The sequence below is a fragment of the Centruroides sculpturatus genome, unplaced genomic scaffold (genome assembly GCF_000671375.1).
Source record: "Centruroides sculpturatus isolate CEXI.00-Female unplaced genomic scaffold, Cexi_2.0 scaffold726, whole genome shotgun sequence".
NCBI classification, from domain to species: Eukaryota; Metazoa; Arthropoda; class Arachnida; order Scorpiones; family Buthidae; genus Centruroides; species Centruroides sculpturatus.
In genome coordinates, this window is record NW_019384840.1 from 91,565 (window position 1) to 105,387 (window position 13,823).

Sequence of the window (13,823 nt, forward strand, 5' to 3'; positions counted from 1 at the left end):
ATCTAGATCTACAAATGTGTAAACATGTTAAGTATAATGTGTTCAATGAAATGTGTGTTTTAAAAAAATAAATAATTCTTATCGTCTTTCATTTTCTTTTATCAAAATACAAATAACAAAAAAGTCTACCCAAAATTGAAGTCAATTTTTTTGTTTATTTCTATGTTTTGCACTATTTTTAAATTGGTGATGTGAGAACCCTCCTAATCAGACCATGTGAATAAAGCGATTTTTTAAAAAGTCGCACTTTTTACTTAAATAATGCTCGATTTTTTTAATTAAAAAACATGCCAATTGTTTACTAATTTTTGCTATTTTTCGATTTTTGCTCATCCTTACAAAAGTGAGCTAGAATTTTTTATTCTACTAGTATTTTTACTTTACATTTTTTCCTGTAGATGTTGCTACAATTGAGTTTAAAAAGTGATTCAAGTAACAACTTTGTTATCTTTGAAAAATATAGATATTTATCTCGAAATAACAAGCTTATCAGACATTATCAAAATTTTTGACAAGTACGTAGACGTTATTAAATTCATGTCAATTGATCATAATGGCTACATCTTCAGAATTCAGTAGGGCACATAAAGTATGCGTTATCATCATTGTTTTCTTGGAGTATTTATTATTTAGTGGTATTATTTATGGATGGGCCGACTTAGTTTATGTTCTAAAATTACAAGGAGTATTTTCTAATAATTGTAACAATAATGTGACAATATCTGGAAATGAAACGATTGCAAACAAAGTAAGTCAATAAATATTTTCTTTCGTTTCTTTATGAATCATTTAACCACACAAAAGTAATAATATTTAACACGTGATATATATGAATATACCACGTGTTAAATACAAATATTAGCATTATAAATTTCAAAATAATTTATTTGATATATTTAAATTATTTTTAGACTAAATCATGTAAAAGTCAAGATGACCTCTTCGATTTAGCTTTCACTATCTCTTCTTTCAATAAAGCTTTAGCTGCATTTTTAAGTGGCTTTCTATTAGATTGGGTCGGATTAAGGATAACTAGAATAATTTCTTCGTAAGTAATGAATTTAAAGTTAAAAAGTATTGAATTTTTAATTACTTATATATCTAAAAATCTATTTATTCGTATTTTACAGATGTTTTATTTTAATTGGTGGAACATTTCTTGCACTTTGCGATAAAAGTAATTAAAATTAATTTTGTTTTTAATTAAATAAATGAATTTTACAAAAACAAATAATAAAATATAGCGTATATGTATGACACGAAATTATATTTTGATATGTAAGTTATTCCAGTTTGATAACGTGAAACACGTAATTTAAATAGAAACGGATTTAGATAAGATTGTTTAATTATACTTTGAATTTGATAAGAAAAAAATTTCCATTACGAATAAAGATTTCTCATGTTAAAAAATTATATTTTTAAACAAAAATTTATTTATTTAGATAATCCATATTATTTATTTCCTGGCTCACTTCTTGTGGGTTTAGGAGGTTCCGAAATTCGATATGGGAATTTTCAAGTGAGTTTGTTACTGTAATTATTATATATTTATACTGTAATTTTTATAAAAATTACACTTTTATTAATTTTTATAAAATGCAAACTGAATTTTAATTTTAATGAATATCATTAATTATTTGATATTATTAATACTGTATTAACGTATTTTATTCAAGATGTTTTTAAGTCATTAATTCGTTTATATTGTTTATTTAAAATTATCTAATATTAAATTATTTTTTGTTATTGACTAATTATAAATTAAATTTCAGATTTCTAATTTGTTTCCAAAATACAAAATGACTATAATGTCCTTTTATAATGGAGCTTTTTGTGGATCACCTGCTGTGTTGTTGCTTTTAAAAGTACGTTTATTTAATTGTTTTGTTAGTTTAAAGTGATAAAGAAAATTAATATTTGTGATGTAATCTCATTTAAAATAATTAATATATACGGGTGTTTAAAAAATGGGCAAAACTTTAAGGGGTGAATATACCAAAACAAACATTTCTCGTCCTAGAATGCGTGGTCGAATGTGAAGTATTGAGGCCCAAATACAGTAATGACTCATGGCACAGAATTTGGAAAAAGAACTTTTAATAAACGTAAGGACATGAAACGCGTATCGGCCTTCTCGGCATTGGAATAACGATCCATCTCTTGAGACATCGAGGATGAGAATAACCATTTATATGCTTTCCGGAAAGCTCCATTTACCGCCTTTCTTATCCGATTCGAACACACATTCTATGACGAGAAATTTGTTTTGGTGTCAGTACAGTACATATAGTCAGTCAGTGTCTTTTTCACTTGGCGCGGAGTCACTGCCGTGACTCTCGATCTTGTAAATTAATATGCTTCTTCCGTTATTTTTCTTAAAAATTCGGGCTGATTCTAAATTTTTGCAGTGTTTTCGTGTCCTATACTTTTACAAGCTGAAACTATAAAATAAAATTGCTTACAGAATATGAAAGCTAGCTCAAAAAGTTTTACTAGGTATAGAATCAACACTGTAGAATGCTAAACAAATAGCTTCAACATCAGCACTTTTCGTGGTACGTACGATTTCCAACCTATAATCAGCTTTATAATTTACTACCGTAAAATGGTAAAAGGCATTAATTCCAAATTTTCAAACATTCTATTTTTCCGATTTTTGACATTGAATGGTGCTTCTAACATCATCCTGTATGATTGTTTTTGATGGGGTTGTTAAATTCTGAGACTTTTTGACAGCGAAAAGCATTAACTCCAATGTGCTACGTTCATTACTAATTCCGAAAGTATAAATTCTGTTCATCGGAGTGTTTTTGTGGTAAGTTGATGAATTCGCATTTAATGCGTTTTCGTAATTTAGTAGACGTGACTATAAAATGATTTCTTATATTGTTCAATACTGTACAGAAACCACGAAATTGATCCACTACGCCGAATCTAGCATTCAGGAAAATAATTGTCAAGAAATTCTTGAACATGAGCCCAGAGTAGCAATGAGCTATCTTACTAAAACATCACATTTGGCTGATGATCTTCCAACTGGGATAATAGATATTGTGTAGCATGTCCAGATATATTACTACTGTAAAAGGAGTACACAGGAAAAGAAGTGATCGCTTGGAGCCTCTGAAAGTTAGCAACTTCAAAAAGAGATAAATTCTGCAAACCTCAGACACAGATACATGTCCAGATATATTACTACTGTAAAAGGAGTACACAGGAAAAGAAGTGATCGCTTGGAGCCTCTGAAAGTTAGCAACTTCAAAAAGAGATAAATTCTGCAAACCTCAGACACAGATACCATCTTCACTTAGATAATGCGCTGTTCGTCGAATGACAAACAGTGTAGTAAAAGTTTTTACCCTACAGATGTGACTTTGTTACATCTGTAGGGTAAATAAAGAGTCGCATGGCCTCTCAAAGTTGCTTTGCGACTCTTCTATCAAAGATTGTTTTACACAACACTTGGAAAAATCTGAAAAACATTCTACCTTTGTAACTTTTCAATCCAGAAGACATGCACTGTAAACTTTTTTACTGCAGAAATACTTTTCGAGGAAAGAAAAGAAGGCGTTTATTGACACCATGCTCGTCGTCATATATGAAAAATTGGAGGAAAATTGCATAGATTTAACTCTTTTGAGCACGCATGTAATAAGCGCAATTCGATACAATAGCAATTTAAAATGAATATATATATATATATATACTGTATATGTTTACAAAAATACCATTTGCTAGCACTACTTAATACTTAGAACAACGCAACATCAAAAATTAGATTGCGCTTAGGTTCTTCAAGTGCCAGATCAGTCACTGCCGCTGTCACCGTTCGAATATGCCAAATAAAACTTTTGATTTGCGATTTTATATTCTGTTATTTTCGCTTGAAAAATTATAGAATACAAAATCCCCTTAGAATTATCCTATTTACTCAGCATTTTTTTATTCACTGTAGTTACTCTTTTCAAAGAATAATGACAACAAGCAATCTTTCTTTAGTATAATAGTTTTTATCTGTTTAACAAAAAAAAATTGCTAAATAGTTGATTCTGTATACTCAATATTTTAAAGTATTAAAACTATATTTTCATATTATTAGTACTCTGTTTAGCTCCATTACTGTATTAAAATGGTTCTTTTAAGTAATTGATGCATGATTATATTGTCATGAAGTAGTGGAAATCCTAAGACTGAATGCTATTTATTCATATTAAATTTTCACACAATTTTTACAATTAAATTAATTGTAAAAATTATTTTAATTTTTATTTCCTTGGAATCCTCTTATTTTCATTCAAAACCGATTTACCGTAAACCGCAGTTTTGAGTATGCAGTGAAATCGGTATCATTGTATTTACTTGCTTGTTTTGTCTTTTATTTGGCAGTAAATTAAGTTTGGATTTAAGTTGATTCTACATAACTGATGTAACCTGTTGTACTACCATAAAATGTCAGTGTAACATTAAAATTTGTACATTGCACCAATTTATCAATCTTATTTTTTTAAATACATTTTTTTAAAAATCTTTCCGCCCTGTTGGCATTAAGCAGGCTTTTAATCGAGGCCATCATGGGTTTGGTCAGGTCCACAAAAGGTGGGCGAGAGAAACGGGAGCAGACATATCCAGGATGGACTTTATAAATATAAGAAAGAGATAAGTTTATCTCTTTCTTATATTTATAAAAGTTAGTTCTTAGTATTTTAAAATTAATTTATTATAATATTTTTACTTTCGATTTTTTTTTATGATGAGCAGTTAAATATACCAAAATCTACGAAGATAGAATGATCTCAATCTATTTAAAAATTGCTTCCCATTCATCTATCGTTTCTTATACAGTATTTCTCATCGTTTGCATTTATACTATTTCTTCTTCGTTAACAATTACAAAGGAAACATTTCGTTTATTAAGTGTAAAATTCTATAAAGAAGTATAAAATTAATTTAATCAAATTTTTAACTCCTGCTTCAAACTTCCTGGGGCAAAACTTGATATTCTAAAGCAGGGGTGTCCAACCCGCGGCCCAAGGCAAGTTCCAATGCGGCCCAATAAACGTGTAAACAATACCGACAAATGTTTTAATTTTTTATTATTTATTTATTTCAACGGCATAAACTCAAAAAAAAGTTTCACAAAGCCGTAAACCTTTATTCATATTTTATTTTTGAGTAGAAAGAAAATATTTCCAAATACTGTACAGTACTTGGAGATGTGTGAAAACGGAAGGATTACTAAATAAAGCTGGAGTTGTGACTCAAAGGATTATAGATCCAAATTTGGAAAAAGGAGGGAAAGATGAGAAAGGGCGAAAAAAGATGTAGTAGTGAGAAATGTTAAATAGATCTTCTGTTAAGCAAATATGGACCCATAATTTTTCAACCTTTTTCACTTCTTTATCTTTTGTTTTTTGCCTCTTTTTTCCGCACTTGGGTCTATAATCCTTTGATTCACAGCTCCAGCTTTATTTAGTATTTCTTCCAACGTTGCAAGATTTGGCTACATTGGGCCAAATGTGGCTACTTTTTTTTGCTTGACGTAAAAAATATCATTTGGCGCTTTGGCTACTTTTTCGGCTACATATTATTTATAATTATATTAATTGAATAAAAATGCACTTTAAAATGGCGTTTCGTCGCTTTTTATTAATTAGAGACCCAAATAAAACAAATATTTGTGTTTTTCAAATAAATTTTCGTTTGTCTCTTTTATAATAAATGAATTTATCTATTTCTAAGTAAAAATTGAAAGCGTCTGTAGAAGTAATTTTTTAAAATGTCCTTTTTCTTGATAAAGTTTTAATACTTGTTATTATAATCTAAACATGTTAATCCTTAAATATACTTGTATATTGGGCCACATGTATATATTATATATACCTGAGGCCCAAAACTTTTTGACTTCTTCCAATGCGGCCCAGAGAAACAAAAAGGTTGGACACCCCTGTTCTAAAGGGACAAATATCAACGAATCTTAAACGAAATCTAAAATTAAATAAGAAATATTTTGAAATCTATGGAGAAAATATTTTTAACTTTCTATTTATAAATATATAAATTTTACTTCTAATATTTATTTCAACTTTGTATAAATTATGAATAAAGACAGTTATAAATCGTTTTATTATTTGATGTTGATATAATAACAATTAGTATATTTCGAAAAGGTGTATGACTTTTTTTTAATAAAAGTATATGTATCTGTATGACTATTACCATGAGTGATGAAGTATGAAATGTAATTATGTCAACAACAAAAAAATACAAAAAATTCATTATGTGTGAAGACAATGCATTTGGCGAAATATTTGGTCAGTGACGTGTCGCCATCTACTGATCAATATTAAAAGTTTTAATGAATTATTTTACATCACTGAAAAAGTAATTAGTTTTATATAAATATACAAAATTAAGCAGTTAATTTTGAGATATTGAATTATATAAAATACTTTATTGACGAAAAATCTCTCTATATTTTACAATACATATAAAATTGTTCTTATCATTTCAGTATTGCTACGATCAAGGAATTTCATACTCTGCTTTCTTTTATGTCTGGACCGGAATATCATCTTCTATATTGCTCACGAGCTTCTTTTTGCTACCAAAAATGAATATTATTGCTGTTGAAGACAAAGAAGAAATAGTTAGATCTATAAATGATGATGAAGAGAGACAACCTTTACTGTCTCGTAAAAGTGGTATAAGATTAATATTCGACATTAGTATAACAAATATGGATTGACACTATTATTTATTAATCAATTAAATTAATGTTTTCTTAGGTGAAAGTTACAAAGCCTCTACAAATAATATATTTCGTTCTATATTTTCTATATCATTCATATTTCATGTAGTGAGTAATTGCCTATTAGCCTTAAGTATAATTATATATTTAGGATCATTTAATTGGTGGATAACAAAACTTACGAGTAATCAAGAGGAAGGTATTTAAGTTAATTTTATGACTTATCTATTTAATTAAGGCAAAATTAAACTTCTGAAGATTTAATATTTATAAATTATTTTATTAGTTAGTAGGTTGTCAGAAATTTTCGGTTTTTCTCAACTTCCTATGATTATCGTGTCTCCATTTATAGGAATATTATTGGATTCGGCTGTAAAGAAAGCCCAAGAGGGTTAGTACCATTATATTTGAATATTCTTATTACGAATGCATTACGAATTTTTATCATATAACCGTCTTTTCTATAATAGAAGAAGATCCTATACTCAGAAAAAAGAAGTCACAAAGGGCAGGATTTTATTCCTTAATAATATGTTCTACCGTTGCTACATCAATGATTGCATGCAGAACCATTTCAAATGTTACAGCTGTCTATTTTTCACTCGTTTTTTATGTACTTTCTCGCCCTATACTCAATTCAGTCTCTCCCGGTTATATTAGAATAAGGTTTCGTATTTAATTGTATTTATTATTAATTTAAAATATTACTTTTATGTTTATATTAATAAAATATTTTATTTAGATTTCCTCAAGAACATTTCAATAAATTAATTGGTATTTTTGGTACGGTAACATGCATTTCTTCAGTTGTACAGTATCCTTTGTTCCTTTGGATGCAAGAAGATTTTATGATTGTAAGTTAATTTTTCATTGATCTGTTTTATTATTTTTTTTATAATTTTTTAAATTAAACCCTTACATTTTACAGAATAATTTATTTCTTATTGGATTGCTTGCTTTAACGTTTATCAATCCTTTACATTTACTCTGCTTGAAACCAACAGATGTTTAACTCAAGATGTATGAAATTTTACTATCTTATATTATATTTGTTTACTCATTTATATATTTTGTTAAGTTTTTAATTCGTTTGCATGTTGAATAAAAATAGTATTTTATACATTTTAAATAATTCTCGTTAATACAGATTGACTAAATGACATGATATTTACGATATTTTACGAGTAAGTTATTTTATAAATATACTTTCCAAAATTATAAGATAAAAACGAGAGTGAAAATTATATAGTAATTTTGATTTTATTTAGTTAATATTTTAAAAACAAACACGCTTGATTTATATCATTTTGTCATTAAAATTATAAATAAAAATTAAATGATCAGATTAATCGATTGGAGTTAATGATATAAAAAGATGTTTAAAGTACATTAACTTTATTTTCATAATTTTTTGCATACAGATATAGGATAGTACATTGATGATTAACAATTTTATGTCTTTCAAGATTTATATTCCCATAACATTATTTAAATCTGGTTATGTGGACAACTGTTTAATAAATCGTCATTACCGAATTACATAATACTTCAAAACTTCACTTCGCTATTGGTAATTTGAAATAATCATTATTATTTTATAGAAATGACAAAATTATAGGAAATTTTTTTTTAATAGAAACCTCGTCCTTTTGAAAATAAACATAAATTTCTTATGAATTTATGTTACTTATAACTTAATGAGAATAAGCAATACTTATTTCTTAAACAATCTACCAAGTTAAGCAATCCTTTTCTATTTACGCTATGTTTACTTTTAATCTCTAGATCCGATAGTTCAGTTACGTAATAGAGAGACTTGCAAGTATAGTGTTAAAGGTAAACGAGTTTAGAACCACTCCAGTATTTCGAAAATTTCGCCATTGAATCTCGAGACATTAACAGCTGATAATTTATAATAACAGTTTACGATTAAATTTGTCATAATTGTTTTCATTACGTTGCAAGATCTTTAAGTCGTTTTCATTGACTGTAAAAATTTATCAGCTACTAGGTCATCAGTAACAAAATTTATCTTGATTGTCTGCATTACATTTTTTCAAATATACCGGTACTTATAATAAATAAGTTGTCAATATTAAGCTTCATTTCGTGCAGAATTTATCTCCTGATCCTTTAGAAGCAAACACTGATTTCAAAACAAATATTTTGAAATTATATAATAAAAATTATGAAAAAAATTTGCTGAGCAAATGGAATATTTTACAATATATACTTTATAGAAGCCATACTGTTATTAACAGCAAACTAAAATATTTGATGTTCGCTCCGAAAACTCCGAGCAAATTGAGCGTGCTCAAAGTGATTTTCGCATCCAAAAATAAACAAAAGAAATACAAATAATAAAAATAACAATATTATAAAAAATAATTTCACTTTATCAAACTGTATTTTCTGAATCAATATTTATTTCCAAAATGTTAACAATGCAGAGTCAATACAATAATTCGTGAATATTCGAATACGAACAAATTGTTATATTTTTGATATTTCTTCAGGAAATTCTAATTTATTTTGTGAGGGGTTTAACTCAGCAATGATCTGTAAAATGTACTTGTAAGCATACTCAAGAGATCATAACCTGTGAAAAAAAGATTTACATCAAAGGTCATAGCTTGATCGAAGATTTGAAAGTTATAAGGATAAAAGTTGATGAGTTGAAACGACATCAGATGATAAGAGAAAGGAAATGAGATAAGAATGTGTAATATTAAACTCTTGATCATCGTTTGACCATATATTCTTGGGTTAAGAGATGATCTTGGTGCAAGAGAGAATATTCAGGACGAGTGTTCTGCTAATGATTGTCGTTTTGGCCGTTTCCATTGGGAGTGGGATAAGACAATTAAGGCCTTTATGATTAGTTAAATTGCATTAGTATATAGCCTGTGTAATCAAGACTTTAGTTAAAATACATTGCAATAAAATTTATTGCAGCGTAGCTTAATTAACAGAAACCCATTAGAAATTTCTTCAAAAATTAATTAAAAAAAAAACATGTGATATAATAGTTCTTTCATATTGATAATTTCAAAATATATTTAAAACATACATGAAATAAGCAGAATAAACTTGTTACATTTAAAATTTCCATTGTTAGCTATTAAAACTTAAAAATGGTTTACTTTCAAAAGTTATAAAAATTCGGATATGGCCAGTTCCTGAAAGAGACAGATGGATTATAGTCGAGAATAATAGCTATCAGAAGATAGAAATTACGGATTGTAATTGATTTATATAAATGAATAGAATGTATAGTGTTGATCGTATTCACTGAACAGTTAAATGGAAGATATAAATTAAATGAGATCAGTTAAAACTAATTAACATATTCCTGTTTTGATGGTAGCCTACAGCTTAACATATAGTGTTTGATATATATTAATATTTCAATATTTGAGTAAGCGCTTATAGAAGCAGATTGAATTATTTATGTAATTTTATTTAAAATGTCAATTTAATAAATCCGTAAACAAAAGTATTTTATATTTTTAAACAATATTTTATTAACAAATAATTTGTATTACAAATTAAACATTACTAATTTAACATTAGTTATTTTATTAGGTTTAAAATATTTAACGTGCATACAATGTTAACTTGAAATACTTTCTTAGAAGCAATACATATTCTGTATAGAAATGAATTTATCTTTAATATGGATAATAAATTATATTCGTTAGTAAGGTTCGTCAGCTAAGTAAAACCAGCGAAAATCAGTCGAAGTGGTAGAAAAGAAACATGCTAAATTGAATACGCCGAAAAACTAAAATGTAAAATTGAATTAAAATATTTATAATTTTGAAAAAAATTATATATAAAAACTTTGCAGAAAATTACCGATGCAGAAATTCTGGCAAATCTGAATTCCTTGCAATCTTTAATGGTGAAAATAATATAAAAACTTGAAATTGCAAACATAATGGTAAATATCAGATCAATAACAAATAACTGAAATATTGGAAATAAACATGTAATTAAAAATATAAAAGTACTTTTAGATAAATATTGTTTTAAAATTGATAATTAATTAATAATATAACAGCGATACCAACCACAATTCCCAAATTCAAAAATTCTGACAGATAATCTATTATTTTAAAGAAGAAACATGTCAAGAAGATTACTGTGAACACTATAGCGGATATACATGCAGACATAAAGAATTGTGTTCTAAAAAACTTGCCGCATGTTACAGATTCTTCAATTGCAAGAAGTCCACCAATTGAAAATACCTGTAAAATGTATTACGAAATTTATGAGTTTGTAATCGGAATTATTAAAAAATATTTTACCTCAATGGTAAAATATTTTTCTCCTCATTGTACGATGAATCATCACCAGACTGGGTACCAATATTATACATGAGGGTAAGAGTGACCACAACCAAATTGCATATCAGGAGCGTTATGAAAGAGCACGTAATCAAGAAAAATACAGCCACTTGTAAGATAGTTATGGATCTTTAAAAATTTGTAAGCTTTCATTTGTGAGTGTAGTAATTTGTTGTTAAAACCAAATAGTTTACGATGTCACTAAATTCTACTTTAGGCCATAACTCTTGGTCTACAACCAAGATACTGCATTCTTATGGATCGGTTTCAGAACAGTGCTGCCTTCATATGGATCAACACCTTGACATAAACTTTTTCTTCATAGAAAATAACATCTCGTCCTGTCGGAATGAGATAATAGCCCCGCCAGAAAAGCATCTTTTTTACTTTGTTTATGATATAAAAATACTGCAGTTCTATTAAGTTTAAATAGAAAACAAAAGCGCTGCCAACCTGTCAAATAACAAACCACGTGCAAACTAAGCAAGCGGAAGTTAGACCACAAACATGGCGTTTTATCACGTAACATGTGACCTTGAAATCTCTATAAAGTTCTCCGGAGAGGTAATTCCCTTCCGAGAATGCTCACGCGTCGCGTTGCCCTAAACAAATAAAACCTAAACCTTAAATGTTTGTTTGCTTCTCGACGTTTCGCCTTTTGACCGACAATTAGAACTTACGGTCTGCTCAGAAATGCGGTATAACCGATCGGTTGGTTGGTAGTGGTGAATGACGTCATCAGTAATTGGTCGGTGACACTAGAGAGGTTGCGGCCGACGTTTTCAATGCGAAAACGTGTACGTCGGACGTTCAGCGCCGCTTTCCTATAAACCTAGAAGTTTGACAATGGTGTTTGAATAGTCAGTGGAATCACGCTCGACATTCCAAACACCATTGCCAAACTTCTAGGCCTTCAGGAAAGCGGCGCTGAACGTCCGACGTACACGTTTTCGCGTTGAAAACGTCGGCCGCAACCTCTCTAATANCATAAATATAAATGTTTTTGTAGAAAAGTAGTGATTTATTTCACTTGTCACGGTAGACTTGTATATTTCATAACGTATCGTAATATAACCATGTATTAATATGATAGATGCCGGATTACCAGTAGGTTCAGACATCATCTTACCGATCTGGGGAATCCGGAATCGTATCCAAGCAAGCAACTCCCCAGGTAATTTTATGTAAAATTTTCATTTTAAAACATTCATATGTTCTAAACAAAAGCAAATAAAGCAACAATCACTACTAATTCAAATATACAGTATATCCCAACATTAATTTTTAATTATAAAATTTTACTTTAAAAATATTCAAACATATTTAATAGCAAATTTACTAAACGAATTATTAAAGTAAAGCAGTCGTAACATATTTAAATTTTCGAACGTTATGAATTTCAAAATTCTACAAATTTTGAATTTCGAATAAAATATAACTCATTCGTACATTTAAGATATCAAAATAGAAACAAAAATATTAATAAATAAAATAAATTTGCTTACTAATTCAGCTATTCTCAACATTCCATACGAAGTTTTAAAAAAATTTTTATGATCTTTTTCCTCTTCTTCTTGAACTTCTTCCTCTTCCATAATTCGGATTTAGAACGGAAAGACAATTCACACGAATCAATTTATGCTAAATAGAATTTCTCTTGACTAAATAATGAATATATTCGATATTGATAATGTAGTTTATAACAAAAATTTCTAAATCTTTCTTATTGAAGCATGCATACTTACCAAGAATTATTGAAAAAAAATTAGTGCCATCTATTGAAAAGTATAAGAAATAGTATATTTTTCTATATAATTTTAAACATTATTTTTTTTTATTTATTATTAAGTAAATTAAATTTTAAAATAATATTTCTGTCCCTGGCGTCAATACTTATCACTTTATAGATAAATGAATTTTTCTTGTTTGAAAATTGCACCAATAATCATATTATATGTCGACAATTTTCATCTTTAATTGTCTGAAATTTCTTGTTATTTGTTGTTTTGAATAGAAGAAAATTTCAGTCTTTTTAGATTTTGAAATATTCTTAATTATATCATAAACGTACGTACGTCAATACTTCTAAATATATTAAATTTAGTTGTTTCGGCAACTTAATGTTATTTAAACGGGAGAAGAAAAGATTTTACTAGTCTTTGAAACAAATGGATTAACGCATGGGAGTTCGCGGAAAATTTTCCGGGGGGAAAACCTTGGAGATAAATAATCGTCATAAACGTTTATTTAATTATTTAAGTTTTTTGGTTTTTTTTACTAATACATTATAGAATATAGTATTGCCTCAATACAAAAAGACAGACAAAGTATCCATGTAAGGTTACCTATCTCAATCACGTAGTATTTTGACACACAAAACTTCCAAGTCAGAGAGTATTAAGCATCTTCGGGTAATGTACAATAAGAAGACGACTATATAAATTGCAAACAATTGTGCGAGTAGAGTTCTAAGGTTCCGTAAACAGCCACAATTCTCTGGAAGATTCTCCATGGCATTCACTGCGGTCAGAGCCGTAGAGAATCTTTCAAAAAACTGTGGCTGTTTTTGGAACCTTAAAACTCTACTCGGTACACTTGTGTGCAACTAACGTAGTCGTCTTCTTATTGTACCTGCATGTGCCAATGGATGTTGATTGGTTTTTGACAAAAATCGGACAACACTATATCGCTTTTACTTCGTGCACTGATGGACAAGCGCC

The 13,823-nt window shown here is 28.3% G+C and overlaps 2 protein-coding genes across 8 annotated transcripts in view; one reads left to right on the forward strand and one right to left on the reverse strand.

The window, feature by feature from the left end:
- The first annotated feature begins 520 nt into the window (after positions 1-520).
- Positions 521-13,823, forward strand: part of LOC111630286 (solute carrier family 43 member 3-like) — a 33,847-nt gene continuing 20,544 nt past the window's right edge. Inside the window, exons 1-12 of one of the 7 annotated variants that reach the window (XR_002757489.1) lie at positions 521-748; positions 912-1,048; positions 1,131-1,177; positions 1,446-1,522; positions 1,776-1,868; positions 6,515-6,704; positions 6,789-6,950; positions 7,038-7,142; positions 7,222-7,417; positions 7,494-7,605; positions 7,680-7,771; positions 12,197-12,277. Coding sequence is in view for 6 of the 7 variants with exons in the window: in XM_023374369.1 (XP_023230137.1) it covers positions 554-748; positions 912-1,048; positions 1,131-1,177; positions 1,446-1,522; positions 1,776-1,868; positions 6,515-6,704; positions 6,789-6,950; positions 7,038-7,142; positions 7,222-7,417; positions 7,494-7,605; positions 7,680-7,763 (1,398 nt within the window). In the remaining variant the exon portion in view is untranslated. Of the gene's footprint in view, positions 749-911; positions 1,049-1,130; positions 1,178-1,445; positions 1,523-1,775; positions 1,869-6,514; positions 6,705-6,788; positions 6,951-7,037; positions 7,143-7,221; positions 7,418-7,493; positions 7,606-7,679; positions 7,840-7,898; positions 7,936-12,196; positions 12,378-13,823 lie in introns of those variants that run through there. The other 6 variants (XM_023374369.1, XM_023374368.1, XM_023374367.1 and 3 more) reach the window with 6 other exon arrangements.
- On the reverse strand, positions 10,339-12,879 carry LOC111630287. Its single transcript, XM_023374374.1, has 5 exons — positions 12,849-12,879; positions 12,609-12,764; positions 10,825-11,004; positions 10,610-10,720; positions 10,339-10,535 (listed from the first exon to the last, which is right to left on the reverse strand). The coding sequence occupies exons 2-5, from the start codon at positions 12,696-12,698 to the stop codon at positions 10,449-10,451; spliced, it is 468 nt and encodes a 155-aa protein (XP_023230142.1). The 5' UTR covers positions 12,699-12,764; positions 12,849-12,879; the 3' UTR covers positions 10,339-10,448.

Coding starts and splice junctions, on each gene's coding strand:
- LOC111630287 (XM_023374374.1), bottom strand. CDS start 12,698: ATGGAAGAGGAAGAAGTTCAAGAAGAAGAGGAAAAAGATCATAAAAAT. Junction 11,005..12,608: donor TGTTGAGAATAGCTGAATTA/GTAAGCAAATTT, acceptor TACATTTTACAG/GTATTTTCAATTGGTGGACT. Junction 10,721..10,824: donor TTTTGAATTTGGGAATTGTG/GTTGGTATCGCT, acceptor CCAATATTTCAG/TTATTTGTTATTGATCTGAT.